Below are 15,708 nucleotides of genomic sequence, written 5' to 3'. Positions count from 1 at the left end.
GAGGATGCGTGATGGCACTACTGAAAAATAAAAGGAAAACGAAAACTGGGTCAAGGAACAAACTGAATAGGAGACCTAATTGTGACTGTGGAGAAAATGAAACGGAGGTGAGCGGGATATTTCACCAGGCAAATGGATGATAGATGGGCAAGGGAATTCTTCGATGAATTCAAAGGCTTAAGGAAAAACTGAAAAAAAGATAGAAAGATTATATTAGAAATTATGTAGGTGCAGAATGGATGAAGTCGGTATTTGCAAAGTTTAATGGAGACCTGTATCCAGCTATGGCTGTCAAATGTATGATGACGGTAGCGGTGATGATGTAATGGGCTCTGAGCACTATGGGAGTTAACATCTGTGGTCATCAGTCCCCTAGAACTTAGAACTACTTAAACCTAACTAACCTAAGGACATCACACACATCCATGCCCGAGGCAGGATTCGAACCTGTGACAGTAGCGGCCACGCGGTTCCAGACTGAAGCGCCTAGAACCGCACGGCCACACAGACCGGCGGTGATGATGTACATGATGATGAGTCTGCCATTAAGCTGTTCCCTTCCACAAGACGCGCTTATCCCTGAAAACATCAGAATCCTTGAGTTCAGATACATTGCATGCAGGAAACTAAATTTACTAACATTAATTTTTGCATCAATAGCTGTGCGCTACAGACGTATACTCACTGTGGAACACTGACTTGGTGGCAGCGTTTGTGAATTTGCGATAAGAATATATAACACAGTTACTTTTCAAGGAACTTACCTAGTTTCGCTAACGAACCTATACCTGATACCTATGACAAATTTACTACAGTCAACAGTTGACAGAACTGTATCTAGGGACACATATTAGGCTCGTGTATAATTTCGTAGCGTTTTTGTTTTGTATGCTAGTATTCCGGTTGTTGTGAGTTTATTTATCGATTGTTCTAGTTCACCGTTGATATTTGAGTTCACATTTTGTCATTAGGAGATGGTGAGTGGAACTGTGGATGCTAGAAAATGGGAGTGCCACATGGAGAAATCCGAACATTTCGGACATATTCTCGTGTTTGAATTAAATAGAGGGATGAGAACAGCGAAAGCAGCCAGAAACATTTGCACCGTGTAAGTGAATAATGCCACTGGACAGAGCATGGTAAGAAAATGGTTTGTCCGCAGCTCGTGGTCGTGCGGTAGCGTTCTCGCTTCCCACGCCCGGATTCCCGGGCTCGATTCCCGGCGGGGTCAGGGATTTTCTCTGCCTCGTGATGACTGGGTGTTGTGTGATGTCCTTGGGTTAGTTAGTTTTAAGTAGTTCTCAGTTCTAGGGGACTGATGACCATAGATGCTAAGTCCCATAGTGCTCAGAGCCATTTGAACGATTTTTTGAAAATGGTTTTCTCGTTTTAAGGAGGATCTTTTTGATACTAGTGATTCTTCACGTTCAGGAAGACAGTTGGGGTTTTACGGAGATCATTTAAACGCATTAATCCACAATGATCCACGTTACTGTACTCTAAAACTGGCAAATTTGAAGAAGTGTGATTATTATATTACCGTGCGAAATTTTCATGTAATGGGGAAGGTTCAAAATCCGCGTGTATGGGTACCGCATGTTCTAAGCCAGAATTACAAAACTCGCTGTGTGCCCATGTTTGCATCTCTGCTTGCTCGTCATCAGTTGTCTTGTAAACAGCACCGACCATTCTTGTCCTATATCTTTACTGATAACGAGAAATTGTGTCTTTGTGCTAGCGTAAGGGAAAGAACTACTCCAACCTACATCCATCTGAACAGGTTTGCTTTATTCAAATCTTGATCACCCTCTAAACTCGTACCCTCCACGATTTCACTACCACACTGTCGATTCCTTGATGCCTCAGGATGTGTCCTTCTGACTGAGCCCTTCGTTTAGTCAAATTGTGCAATAAATTTCTTTTTTCCCCAATCCGAATCAGTGCCTCCTTATTAGTTATTCGATCTAAACATCGAGACTTCAACATTCTTTTGTAGCATAACATTTCAAAACCCTCTGTTATCATCTTGTCTTAACTGCTTATCAACCATGCTTCACTTTCGTTAACGGTTATACTCCAGACAAATGCCTTCATAAGAGACTTCCTAATACTTATAATTTATATTCAACGTTAAAAAACTTTCCCTTTTTCAGACTCACTTTTGTTGTTATTGCTAGTCTGCGTTATATATCCTCTCTAATTAAAATACACTGTTGTTGTTGTGGTCTTCAGTCCTGAGACTGGTTTGATGCAGCTCTCCATGCTACTCTATCCTGTGCAAGCTTCTTCATCTCCCAGTACCTACTGCAACCTACATCCTTCTGAATCTGCTTAGTGTATTCATCTCTTGGTCTCCCCTTACGATTTTTACCCTCCACGCTGCCCTCCAATATTAAATTGGTAATCCCTTGATGCCTCAGAACATGTCCTACCAACCGATCCCTTCTTCTGGTCAAGTTGTGCCACAAACTTCTTCTCTTCTCCCCAATCCTATTCAATACTTCCTCATTAGTTATGTGATCTACCCATCTAATCTTCAGCATTCTTCTGTAGCACCATATTTCGAAAGCTTCTATTCTCTTCTTGTCCAAACTATTTACCGTCCATGTTTCACTTCCATACATGGCTACACTCCAAACAAATACTTTCAGAAATGGCTTCCTGACACTTAAATCTATACTCGATGTTAACAAATTTGTCTTCTTCAGAAACGCTTTCCTTGCCATTGCCAGTCTACATTTTATATCCTCTCTACTTCGACCATCATCAGTTATTTTGCTCCCCAAACAGCAAAACTCTTTTACTACTTTAAGTGTCTCATTTCCTAATCTAATTCCCTCAGCATCACCCGACTTAATTCGACTACATTCCATTATCATACACTGACGGAAAAAAATCGCAGCACGGAAAATAATTATTGAACAGCAATGAAATTTCGGAAATACATTTGTCTAGGTGACATATTTAGGTGATTAACATTGCAGGATAACAGGTTAATGTAGGAGCCAGGTAAGCCATTGCAAATCTGAACTGCTGGTATGTTAACAGCCGGTGTAATCGGCACAATGTTGAATCCAAGCGTGCAAACATGCATGCATTGTGTTGTGTTGTGCAGGTGCCGTATGTCAATTTAGGTGATGGAGTTCCATGCCTATTGCACTTGCTCGGTCTATACAGGAACGGTTAATGCTGGTTGTGGATGATGCTGGAGTTGTCGTCCGATGTTGTCTCATACGTGCTCGATTGGAGACACCTGTGGTGCCCGAGAAGGCCAAGGCAAAATGTCAACACTCAGTGGAGCACACCGTGTTACAGTATGGATATGCAGGCGAGCGTTATCCTATTGGGAAACAGCCCCTGGAAAACTGTTAGCGAATGGCAGTAAGGCAGAACGAATCATCAGATTGACGTACAAATTGGTAGTCAGGGTGCGTGGGATAACCGCAAGAGTGCTCCTGTTGTCATAGGAAATCGTATAGCACTCCATAACTCCAGGTGTAGGTCCAATATGACCAGGTTGGCTGCAGGTACTCAACTGGCCTCCTCCTAGCCAACATATGGCCATCACTGACGCCGAGACAGAACCAGCTTTCATCATAGAACACAACAGACCTCTCCATCTTGCCCTCCAGCGAGCTCTCGGTTGACACCACTGAACGCTAACAGTGGTGGTTTTGCGGTCACTACGAAGCAGAGCGTCTGTCTCGGAGCTGTCCTTTAAGGGGCTCCGGAACGCCCTATACTTGCAATGTTAAAATAACGCTTATAAATTACATCTTTCCTCACAAAGTATTTGAGGTAGGAAGTTGAACTTTTTACAGATTATTTATTGGAATATGGGCTACAACTTAACACGGGGATTTTACAAAATTTTAGTTCAGTTATTAAAGATGATTTTTTTTCAATTGTAATGAAAATTTACAACTTTTTTGCAATTTTTTATTTATATATTCAAAAATATACAGTTTTTTTGGAAAAAGGCTGTGTTAAATTATGCAGAAGGTACTGTGTAACATTTACTGAAAGTTTGAAACAAATATGTTTGGAAGATCCTTAGAAAACATGTAATTAGTATGAGAAAATAAAAGTTTTGGGAATCGAGCGACAAAGATTGGATTAACTTTTTAGTGCATTCCAGGTCCATAGGATGGATTATCTTCATCCTCTGCAAACTCCTCCTCCAGCTTCCTCTTGTTCCTCCTCCTGTTTACTCTTGCTTGTATTTCTAGACTCTTTACAGCCCTGTCTGCAGCCCGAAGTCGTTCCTTGTCTAAAGCAAGCATCGCTCGTACCATGTTAGAACCATCTTCATTCCCATATTTCTAAATACCTTGCACCTTACAATGTTGCCATCATTGAAAGTCGCAACAGCAACTTTACTTTTACTCATTATTATACTTCAACAAAACAGAGACCCAAGAAACAGAATTAATTACGAATATTTTCGAGATAACGACAGAGTAAATAAACATGAAACAATCGACAATCACACCAGCGATATATATTGAACCATCACAGGTTAGCCGCAACACATACTTTATCTCACATCACTAAAATGTACCTGATGAACACGGACGTTAATAATAACACCATTTGACAGCAGTTTAACAGCGCCACAGTGGGTCACGCCCATGTAGAACACATTTCAAAAAAAATTTAAAAATAGTTGTAGTCTTCGGAATTGAATAAATTATATATCTATTAAAAGGTAATAGTCTGCAGATTCAGAAAACGCAAAAAAGTAAAAATTGAACTTTTCATGATTTTGAGCCGTTCCGGAGCCCCTTAAGTAATCGATTTGTAATAGTTGGTTTTGTCACTGTGGTGCCAACTGCTGCTCAAATTGCTGCTGCAGATGCAGTACAATGCGCCAATGACATACGCCGAACACGATGGCATTGTTCTCGGTAGTGCCACATGGCCACTAAGAGCCCGGTCTTCTTGCGACCGTACATTCTCGTGACCACTGCTGCCAGTGCTGCAGTGGCAACGTTCCTGCCAAGTCTTTCTGCAGTATCGCTGAACGGACATCCAGCTGTTTGTAGCCCTATTGCACGATCTCGTTCAAACTCAGTGAGGTGTTGATAATGACATGCTCGTCGCCTTCAAAGCATTCTTGACTCATACCAACACGTCCAATCTCAAAGGTAATGAACGCTCGCGACCGTTAAAGCGTGTATTTAAAGCAAATCTGATTTTCAAATCTGATTTTGCTACCAGCGCCACTCTTATGCGACTGGCACCAAATCTGAACAGACATCATTTTTCAGCTGTGGAAATACGCCTACCAACTTTCTTTTATGTCGCAGAACTCCTTCTCTGTGCTGCGATTTTTTTTCCGTCAGTGTATTGCACTGTTGATATAACAAAACTCACTCACCACTTTTAGTTTCTCATTTCCCAATTTAATTCCGTCCTATCGTCTGATGTAGTTGGAATATATTCCATTATCCTTATTTTGCTAATGTTGCTGTTGATCTCATAACCTACTCTAAAGATCAATTCATCTTCCAAGTGCTTTACTACCTCTGACAGAACTGAAATGTCATCGACTAATCTCAAAATTTTTGATTCTCCACCCTAAAATTTAGTTTCCTTACCAAAGTTCTCCTTGGTTTTCTTTACTGCCTTGCATGGTGTACAGATTAAATAACACTAGAGAGAGTCCTTTATTAAACCTATTTTCTAAGATTTTAGTAGCGATAGTATGGCCTTACACATTCATACATTTTTCCAGATCCCAAAGTGATATCCCCAAGATTGGGTTCTCCAAGTTTTTCCATACTTCTGCAAATAACTCATATTAGTATTTTACAACTCTAATTAAAAAACAATTTATTGGTGATTTAGCTTTTTGACAAGAAAACCTGAAACATACCAGTACATGCATACAATAAGCATGCAAACAATGAAATCAGTCAAATGTAAGCCCTTTGACTGTTACCAAATTCCTGTACAAAACCAGTGGAAGTTCCAGTTGGATGAAAGACTTGCGTTTTGACACCTCACTGTGTCAATCAGGCCCTGAGGGAAAGGAGCACCAACTGACCTGCGTCCTGTCCAGGCAGTAGAGGTGGGGCTCCAGTTCCAGCTGGAGCGGCTCGCTGTCGCCACCCACGTCCAGCTCCAGGCGGCCCCCTGCCGTCATGACGACGTCTCCCAAGTCCTGCAGCCACAGCGTCGACTCGGCTGCAGAACAGGCCTGCCGCTGACCCGGGTCCACCACCCACTCAGCGTCCATCTGGTCGAACACTTCGGGCGACAACCACCAGCTGGTGTCGTTCTCAGTGGCAGTCGCACTCCTGCAACAAACAAGCACCGCACCATTTGTACATCTTCTCACACATATTATTACGAACACTTACTAAATAAATATGATGACTGCCGTGCTTATTTCCTGATGGGTTGAACATCAATATTATTGCGGGTTGGAGGAAAGTTGGTAACAGTAAACAAACGGTGGGAAGCTCGTCTTCCAGATGATCTACGAAATAGTTTCCAACGGTCGCAGGTGTATCATCTCTTGCAGAAAATACACTCAGGTGACGAAAGCCAAGGGACAGCGAAATGTAAACATAGAGAAGGCAGTAGTGTCGCCTGTAAAAGGTATAAAAGGGCGGTTCATTGGCTGAATAGTCACTTGTGCTCAGATGATTCACGTGAAAAGGTTTCCGACGTGATTACGACTGCAGCAGGAATTAACAGATGTTCAACGTGGAATGGTAATTGGAGCTAGACACATGGGAAATTCCATTTCGCAAATTCAATATTGCGTCATCTATAGTGTCAAATTTTCATGCATTACCTCTCACAGTAGCAAATGGCTTTCACTTAAGGACCGAGAGTAGCGGCGTTCGCGCAGAGTTCTGTGCTAAAAGACAAGCAACATTGTGTGAAATAACTGCAAAAATCAGCGTGGGACCTATAACGAACGTATCCGTTGGGACAGTGCGGTGACATTAGTGCTGTTAATGGGCTATGGCAGCAGAGGACCGAACAAACACCTTTGCTAACAGCACGACACTGCCTGCAATGCCTCTCCTGGGCTCATGAGCATACCTAGACGAATGTAAAACTGTGACCTGTTCCCAACACTTATTCATTTGCAGATCAGCAGGAGGCAATTTTCCCTGCACTTTAGTGATACTTTGTTGTCAGCATTGACCATCCTTCCCACATAAGCCTATAGGCTACACTAGTTGGAGGAAATATCTAGTGCTACACTAATAGCGAAAAATCCTTTCTACGCTAGCAGGTACTGACGAGACTGGCTAGAATTACCCTCTAGCGTTCGAGCAATGGCAATTACTACTCCCCAACTCCCATGTTTCACAGTAGATGAGTACCGATTTCAGTTGGTTCAAAAATGGTTCAAATGGCTCTGAGCACTATGGGACTTAACATCTGTGGTCATCAGTCCCCTAGAACTTAGAACTACTTAAACCTAACTAACCTAAGGACATCACACACATCCATACCCGAGGCAGGATTCGAACCTGCGACCGTAGCGGTTACGCAGTTCCAGACTGAAGCGACTAGAACCGCACGGCCACCCCGGCCGGCTATGCACAGTCGTTGTGCTAAACTGACTACTGGTAGCGGTTTGGAAGTCACGAGTAAACCACTGATTTCATGCGATTTTTTGCAACTACCCTCCACAATGATCGATAGTCCCTGCCCGTCAATACATGAGATCTACCTGATCTTGGTGTAGCTGTGGGTGTTCCTTCACACTCACATCACCAACAATCGATTTGAGCAGCCGTAGAGAGACTGAAATGTCCCTAAATGATTTGTTACTCAGGTAGCATATGATGACTAGCCTACGTTCGAAGTCACTGAATTCTTTGGACAGACCCATTCTTCTGTTACTACATCTCTACCAATACGACAGCACTCCTCGCCTCATTTTATGTTGGCGTATCCGCCGCTCGCGACACCTAGTGGTCAGCTCCGCATAACATAGCGTTGTCCAGATACTTCTCGTCGGAGAATGTAGCACGTACGGACTTTTTCCAGATTCCATTGCAATATCCGAGATGGTGGTTAGGTTAAATTTCTGCGACTGAAACGAGCAGCAGTGTAATTATAATCTTCGGTGCCACATATTTTTGGCAATTATTTCGAAATACGTCGTGGCTTCCGAGGTAGTGGTTAGGCTGGGTACAGATTAATTAACTAGCACATTAAACACTATATCACGTCATACATACTTATGCCTTATACGAATTGATTCCCTTCCCGCACCTACTCCTTTTCCTACGGATCCTTTACACCCCCCACAAGCTTGATCCCCCACACCCACTTGTCTCTCCCATTCTCGCCCATCCCAGTCCGCTGCCACACCTGTAATTTTGCATCCCACCTGCTCTCCATCTTCACACCCTCCATACCCTTGCCCAAGGTGGATTACGCCAACGCCCCCTCCCTGATGATGTCCTTGTTCCATCCATCTACCCCTCCTACCAGCTCTGACTCTCCCCTCCCATTCACCCCATTTCTGCCAGTGCCCCCTCTCTCCCTCCCCACCTTCCCTTTTCCCCTTTCCTCTCTCCCACATCTCCCACTTCCATCCCCTTCCCCAGGCTCCAACTCATCCCATCCCTCCACTCTCCCTTCTTTCTCCCACTGGCTCCACTCCCCCTCCTTCCCGCCCTCCTACCTCTCCCTTCCACCTGGAGGCAGTCCCCCCCCTGCATCAGTGTGTTTGTGAGTGCTTCGCCGATGATTGTCACCAATGTTTCTGTGCGTTAGTGTTTCTCCGTTGTGGGCTACAGTGTTTTCCTCGGTGTTCTCCTACATTCGCATCTCCAACTGGATGTCTTCGTCTGTTCTACTGGTGACACCCTTTGTGTACTGTGCCTTCCGTCGAACGGCGTCTAATATATCATCATGTTCATCATGTATTACCATGCTTTTTATGTTCTCTGTCTTCTATGTCTATCTGTTATATATACTGGCCAAAGAGCGGCATATGTAAGCCGCTGCTGGCCCGCCTCATCTGAGGCATGAAATAACAATAAAGGGAAAAAAAGTACATACTTATGTTTCATTGTGACGGCATTTATCTTCCTAAAAGAAATACCACGATGACGTTTATCAAGTGATACATTCCGCTATTGAATTCTCAACATATTTAATCAGTGAACATTTCCTGCGGCCAATTGCTATCCTATAGTTTGAGTATTTTTCTTAAAATATAATTTTCATTTTACCTTATGGAAAGATTTATGATTTTTAGTAGTAGAAACAGTTCGATCTCAGCAGCTGAGAGGTCGAAAAAAAAGTGGTCAGCGTGTCTCCTGCCTGACTGTCATGCTGAGGGTGAGGACCTGGGATCAGTTCCTACTACTTCAAAGATTTTGCTTTGGCGATAGGACTGGTACGGGATACACTCGACCTCTTTATGTCAATTGAGGAGCTACTTGAGTGAGAAGTGGCGACTCCAAAGCCTGGAAAACCGATAACAGCTGGGAGAGCAGTGTGCTGACTCCAAGTCCCTCCAAATGACGCCATATGGCAGAAGATAACAAGGTGGGCGTGTGACACCTCGCAGTCCTTTGGACTTCTACGCAAAACTCGTGAACTGATGATACATGCATTAATTTTCAGAATTTCAGTAGATTGTTGAAACACGATTTTGAATACAAGCAAACCCAAACAAGACCAATTTCAGTTTTTGTTGCTGGCATAATGCGTGGAGCCCGGTCGCGTGGTGCAAATCTTTCTAGTTGGCGGAACTTCAGTGACTTGCGTGTCGATGAGCATGAAATGACAATGAAGGCAACACAACACACAGTCCCCAGGAGGAGAAAATCTCCGACCCACCCGAGAATCCAACCCTGGCCTCTCCTACGGCAGTCTGCCGCAGTGACCAGTCAGCTGTGGAGGTGGTTGGTTACTGGCGACTCACGTAGAAAAAGATGCACAGAGCTTGGACAAAAATATGGAAATACCACGACAAAAGTGTGCTTGAATATAAGTGCAGATGCTAACCAAGCCTAGCGGTTGCACTGTTGTCTTTGACCACGAACGGCAACTGTGCAATGTCCTCAACACTTCGCGAGCGTCAGTCGTAAGTGAAAGCAGTGTTGTGCATAGTTGTCAGTGCGTTACGTCAGAGCTAAGTGAATTCGAACGTGCGCAAATACTTGGTGCTCGTATTTTGGGTGCTTCCGTAATCGACGGAGCTGATGTGTTTGCTGTTTCGAGAGGCACCGTATCAAAGATTTATATCACATACAGCGAAAGAGGAAAAACATAATGCGCTAAGTCACAACGCGTACGAAAGAGATTGTGACAGATGATCATTGGGAGAATTGTGACGGAAAATAAGCGGACAACAGGTGGAAAAACCACTGCAGAACTGAATGTCGAATCATGAACCCTTCAGCACGAAAACAACACGAAGGGAGTCCATAAGCGAGGACTTTCATGGCGAACTGGAATTCCAATACCACTCATCAATGCTGCAAATGTCCATAACAGGAAGACGTGGTGCTGAAGCCATAAAACCTCAACTACGGAGCAGTAATGAAATGTCGTGTGACGAGGGCCTCCCGTCGGGTAGACCGCTCGCCTGGTGCAAGTCTTTCAATTTGACGCCACTTCGGCGACTTGCGCGTCGATGGGGATGAAATGATGATGATTAGGACAACAGAACACCCAGTCCCTGAGCGGAGAAAATCTCCGACGCAGCCGGGAATCGAACCTGGGCCCTTAGGATTGACAGTCTGTCACGCTACCGGGAGTGGACTACGGAGAAGTGTAAGACTGTCATTTGTTCGGATGAATCTTTTTGCAGACTGTTTCCGAGTTCTGGCACAGTTTACGTCGCAAGAGTAAAACATTTCGGGAATTCGGTGATGATTTGGACAGTCTGATTGCGGTACTGCGAGAGCGGCATGGTTACTCTGCAAGGTCACCTTACCGCCAAAGACTATGCGACTATTTTGGTCCATCCCACGGCACAGTGTTTGTTCCCCAGTGGCGATGCTGTGTTCCGAGTCAAAATTTTGGAAATTTGTGGTAAGGTCTTATGGGACCAAACAGCTGAGGTCATCGGTCCCTAAGCTTACACACTATTCAATCTAACTTACACTAAGGATGACACACACACACACACACACACACACACACACACAAACACACACACACACATGCCCGAGGGAGGACTCTAACCTCCGACCGGGCCAGCAGTGCGGACGGTAACAAGACTCCTGAGACGATGCGGCGACCCCGCGCGGCCCGAGTCCACTGAGTCCCTGTTCACATAGATCGCGTCATTGAGGACTGGTTTTGTGAGCACCAGGAGAAACTGTCTAGTCTCCACTGGCCACCACAGTCACCACTCAAAATTATTGAGCCTTTTTGGTCTGCCTGTCATCATTTCTCAAGAAAAGATGTAGAACATTCCTTCAGATAGGTTTTGGAAGCTGTTCTGAATGAAGCTGTTTGAAGCTATTTTGAATGACAAGAGTTTACCTACACCGTATTAGGCATGGTAATGTGTTGTGTTTTTGGTGTTACGTTTTCTGTTCACCCCTGCACCCCTTTAAAGTGCACTTCTCACCGATATGACTGTTGGAACCAGAACTACGTAAGCTTTGGTAGAAAGACTCGTGGAATTCTGAAAGAAAAATTAAATAGCTACGTTTGTATTTTACTGCGGTTCACCAGTGCAGTAAGAGAAACAGTAATTTCACCGGGTAATGTTTTAAGATACACATTTTTTTGGTGTACAAAACTTGGTTTCTGGTAATTAAACCACAAATATATTAAAGTAGTATCTGTTCCCGAAAGAACAGTTACCGTTGATGACTATGCAGCTATCATTAGAATGAAATGATAATCAAATGGACACCCTAGCAGCAAACAGGCGTTGATATACTTCATTGGGGACGTGTTGAAAATGTGTGCCCCGACCGGGACTCGAACCCAGGATCTCCTGCTTACATGGCAGACGCTCTATCCAACTTTTTTTTTTTTTAATCTCATTTTGTTCGTTTTCGTTGGTTGTATCTGCTCGTCGCGGACGTCGAAAGAAACCCGTTTCAGTTCATTGTTGATCTATTAACTCAGTTTTTTTTTTATTGCAGAGGGTAGCTACCCCTCTGACCGAACACGCTGAGCTACCGTGCCGGCGTTCTGAGCCACTGAGGGCACACAGGATAGTTTGCCTGCAGGGACTTATCCCTTGCACGCTTTCCGTGAGACCCACATTCCCAACATGTCCACACCACTACATTCGTAGTGCTCCTAATAGATGTTTGCCCATCATACTCATTACTCTTGGCAGATTAATCTAACAAGACCCGTAAGAGTTTGGGCATAGCGTGTGCGTTCGCGAATGTAATGGTATGGACGTGTTGGGAATGTGGGTCTCACGGGGAGCGTGCAAGAGATAAGTCCCTGCAGGCGCACTGTCCTCTGTGCCCTCAGTGGCTCAGCTGGATAAAGCGTCTGCCATGTAAGCAGGAGATCCCGGGTTCAAGTCCCGGTAGGGCACACATTTTCACCATGTCCCCAATGAAGTATATCAACGCCTGTTTGCAGCTAGGGTGTCCATTGATTATCATTTCATTCAGTCCACGAATGACTATGTGAGCTTATTTGGAATACTTGATACTTTTGGGATTGTCCCTCATGCTTTTGTGGTTCACGTGAGCGATATGTCTTGGCGTAGTGTTTAACTGGTATAGTGCATTTCGCAATATTATATACGTTTGATGCAGGAGAGCAAAAATATAACATCTCCGAACAAACTATTAACCACCCTATTAAAAGAGCGTAACGGTCGCTAAATGGTGTAGAACTGGTAACAATTGGTAATGCGATCATCCTCATCTGACGGAAGTCATCATGGTACAGTAGTGGATTTGTGCCTGACTGCTGTATAGATTCCGTGCTGTAAGATGGATCGACTTGGCAAGATGGCACAGAGGAAATATCGTGCATGGATGTTCCCCTGATCGCATTTGTTGATGCGTCAACATAAACTGCCCGAGGGTAAGTCAATTATTATCCGCAATTTAGTTATATTTTTGTTTATTTTGGTAGTACTGTCGTTTTACGTTGATGACGCATGCTTTGTTTATTTGGTGTTATATGTTTGCAATTTTCAAGCTGCTAGGTTAGTTTCGTTATCGCTGCCGTGCTGTTAATCATGGCTGCTCCGCTGTCTATTTGCACCAAAGAAGAGCAGCGTTCAGTGATCCATTTTTTGTGATCGGAAGGCGTATCAGGGGCCGAAATTCATCGAAAACATTCGGTACAGTACGGGAACAGTGTTTTGCCACAACGGAGTGACTACGAATGGATTGAAAAATTCCGAAATGGTCGCACAAGTGTTACGGACGATGAAGGAACAGGACGACCGTTTACCGCCACAAATGGAGAAACCATTGAGCGTTCACGTGAAATGATTCTCTTAGACAGACTAGTAACTATTGACGAAGTGTCACATCGTCTGCAGATTAGTCACGGTTCTGCCCACGAAATCATCCACAACAGACTTGGGTTTCATAAAGTTTGTGCAAGATGGGTACCAAAACAACTCACACAGCTGCATAAATAAACGTGCTTGGACATCTGCAGAAAATATTTGGATCGCTTTGGTAACGAAGGCAACAACTTCTTAGACAGGATCATTATTGGTGACGAAACATGGATCCATCATTACGAAACATGGATCCATCATTACGAGTCGCAGAGTAAACGGCAGAGTATGGAATGGAAACATCCAAATTTGCCGTGCAAGAAAACTTTCAAGAGCCAACCGTCCGCAGGAAAACTGAAGCTTACGGTTTATTGGGACGCACAATGTCCAGTACATCTACATCAACATCCATACTCCGCAAGCCACCTGACGGTGTGTGGCGGAGGGTACCTTGAGTACCTCTATCGGTTCTCCCTTTTATTTCAGTCTCATATTGTTCGTGGAAAGAAGGATCGTTGGTATGCCTCTGTGTGGGCTCTAATCTCTCTGATTTTATCCTCATGGTCTCTTCGCGAGATACACGTAGGAGGGAGCAATATACTGCTTGACTCCTCGGTGAAGGTATGTTCTCGAAACTTCAACAAAAGTCCGTACTGAGCGTCTCTCCTGCAGAGTCTTCCACTGGAGTTTATCTATCATCTGCGTAACGCTTTCGCGATTACTAAATGATCCTGTAACGAAGCGCGCTGCTCTCCGTTGGATCTTCTCTATCTCTTCTATCAACCCAATCTGGTACGGATCCCACACTGGTGAGCAGTATTCAAGCAGTGGGCGAACAAGTGTACTGTAACCTACTTCCTTTGTTTTCGGATTGCATTTCCTTAGGACTCTTCCAATGAATCTCAGCACTAGAACATTTTTGGGAAAGGGGCACAACAATAAACAATGTACGTTGCAGTGAGATGCTTACTGCCAGACTAAAGCCTGCAATTCGGAGCAAACGCCTAGGATTGCTGTCAAAAGGTGTTGTGTAGTTGCATACTCCTGACCACACTGCTGAAACGCTCCAGAAACTCAAATTTGAAGTACTGGATCATCCTCCGTTTAGTCCCGATCTTGACCCTTCTGACTATCACTTGTTTGGTCCACTCAAACAGGCATTAAGGGGCCGTCGATTTGCCTCGTACGAAGAAGTGAAAGAAGCGGTGCATTCTTGGCTCGCAGCTCAACCGAGAACTTTCTTTTATAAAGCCATCAGGAAGCTTGTACAACGATGGACCCAGTTCGCTTAAACGCAAGAAGACTATGTCGAAAAATGATGTTCTTGCAAGTATCCTATTTGATTACAATAAAATTTTATAAAATTTTATGATTTCATTGCGGATAATAATTGACTTACAAGGATTTGAGTGCCACTAGCAACCATGAAACATGTCGTAAGAACAGAAGTCGTATAAAAGTATCCTACACGACAAGGACCAGAGAGAATGTCACACCTGTCAAGGAAAACTGCATCAATCCCGACAGGAATTATTGCTGACCGTGATAGCAGGTCCGTCTCAAACAGGTTCCGAGCGACATTGCGAAAGGTACTGTGTTCAGCGAAGTCAGGCAGCTCACAAAAGTCAATTTCTCACAGCAACACACAAAGCTGCACATCTTCAGTGGGCCAATAGGTGAGCGGAGGAGTGTAGCGTGGTATGACGAGCCGGCCGGGGTGGCCGAGCGGTTCTAGGCGCTACAGTCTGGAACCGCGCGACCGCTACGGTCGCAGGTTCGAATCCTGCCTCGGGCTTGGATGTGTGTGATAGGTTAGTTAGGTTTAAGTAGTTCTGAGTTCTAGGGGACTGATGACCTTAGAAGTTCAGTTCCATAGTGCTCAGAGCCATTTGAAGCATTTTTTGGTATGACGAGATGCGATTTCGCCTCTTTTCAAATGGTGCCAGTGAATGGCCAATGAGGCGTTTGATCCGCACTGTGTGAAGTGAGTAGTGCAGCCCCGAGATGGTTCTGTGATGTTTCGAGGCTGTTTCTCGTATATGGCTTGAGTAACAGTTCGTGCATTCTTGGTGACCTGTTGTTACCTGTTCTTTTACACCGTGACGAGTCGCTGTGCACACACCCGCCTTCAAAGGTATGTTCTCAGAGCTGCACAAATACATTCCTGATTTGTCGAACACTGAAGACATCCTACTGGACATAGATTGGTGTGTTAAATCAGACGATCTTAATCCCACAGAAAATGTCTGGGACTATTTAAAAGCGGGTGT

General features: G+C 44.3%; 1 protein-coding gene across 1 annotated transcript in view; it reads right to left on the bottom strand.

The window, feature by feature from the left end:
* LOC126101457 (probable G-protein coupled receptor Mth-like 4) overlaps positions 1-15,708 on the bottom strand; it is a 317,300-nt gene that overhangs the window by 167,576 nt on the left and 134,016 nt on the right. The window contains exon 3 of the mRNA XM_049912110.1: positions 6,050-6,302. Within this exon, the coding sequence (XP_049768067.1) occupies positions 6,050-6,302 (253 nt within the window). The remainder of the gene's footprint in view (positions 1-6,049; positions 6,303-15,708) is intronic.

The sequence above is a fragment of the Schistocerca cancellata genome, chromosome 9 (genome assembly GCF_023864275.1).
Source record: "Schistocerca cancellata isolate TAMUIC-IGC-003103 chromosome 9, iqSchCanc2.1, whole genome shotgun sequence".
Classification (NCBI taxonomy): Eukaryota; Metazoa; Arthropoda; class Insecta; order Orthoptera; family Acrididae; genus Schistocerca; species Schistocerca cancellata.
Note: the sequence above shows the minus strand (reverse complement) of the source record. Positions and strands in the feature narration are given on the sequence as shown.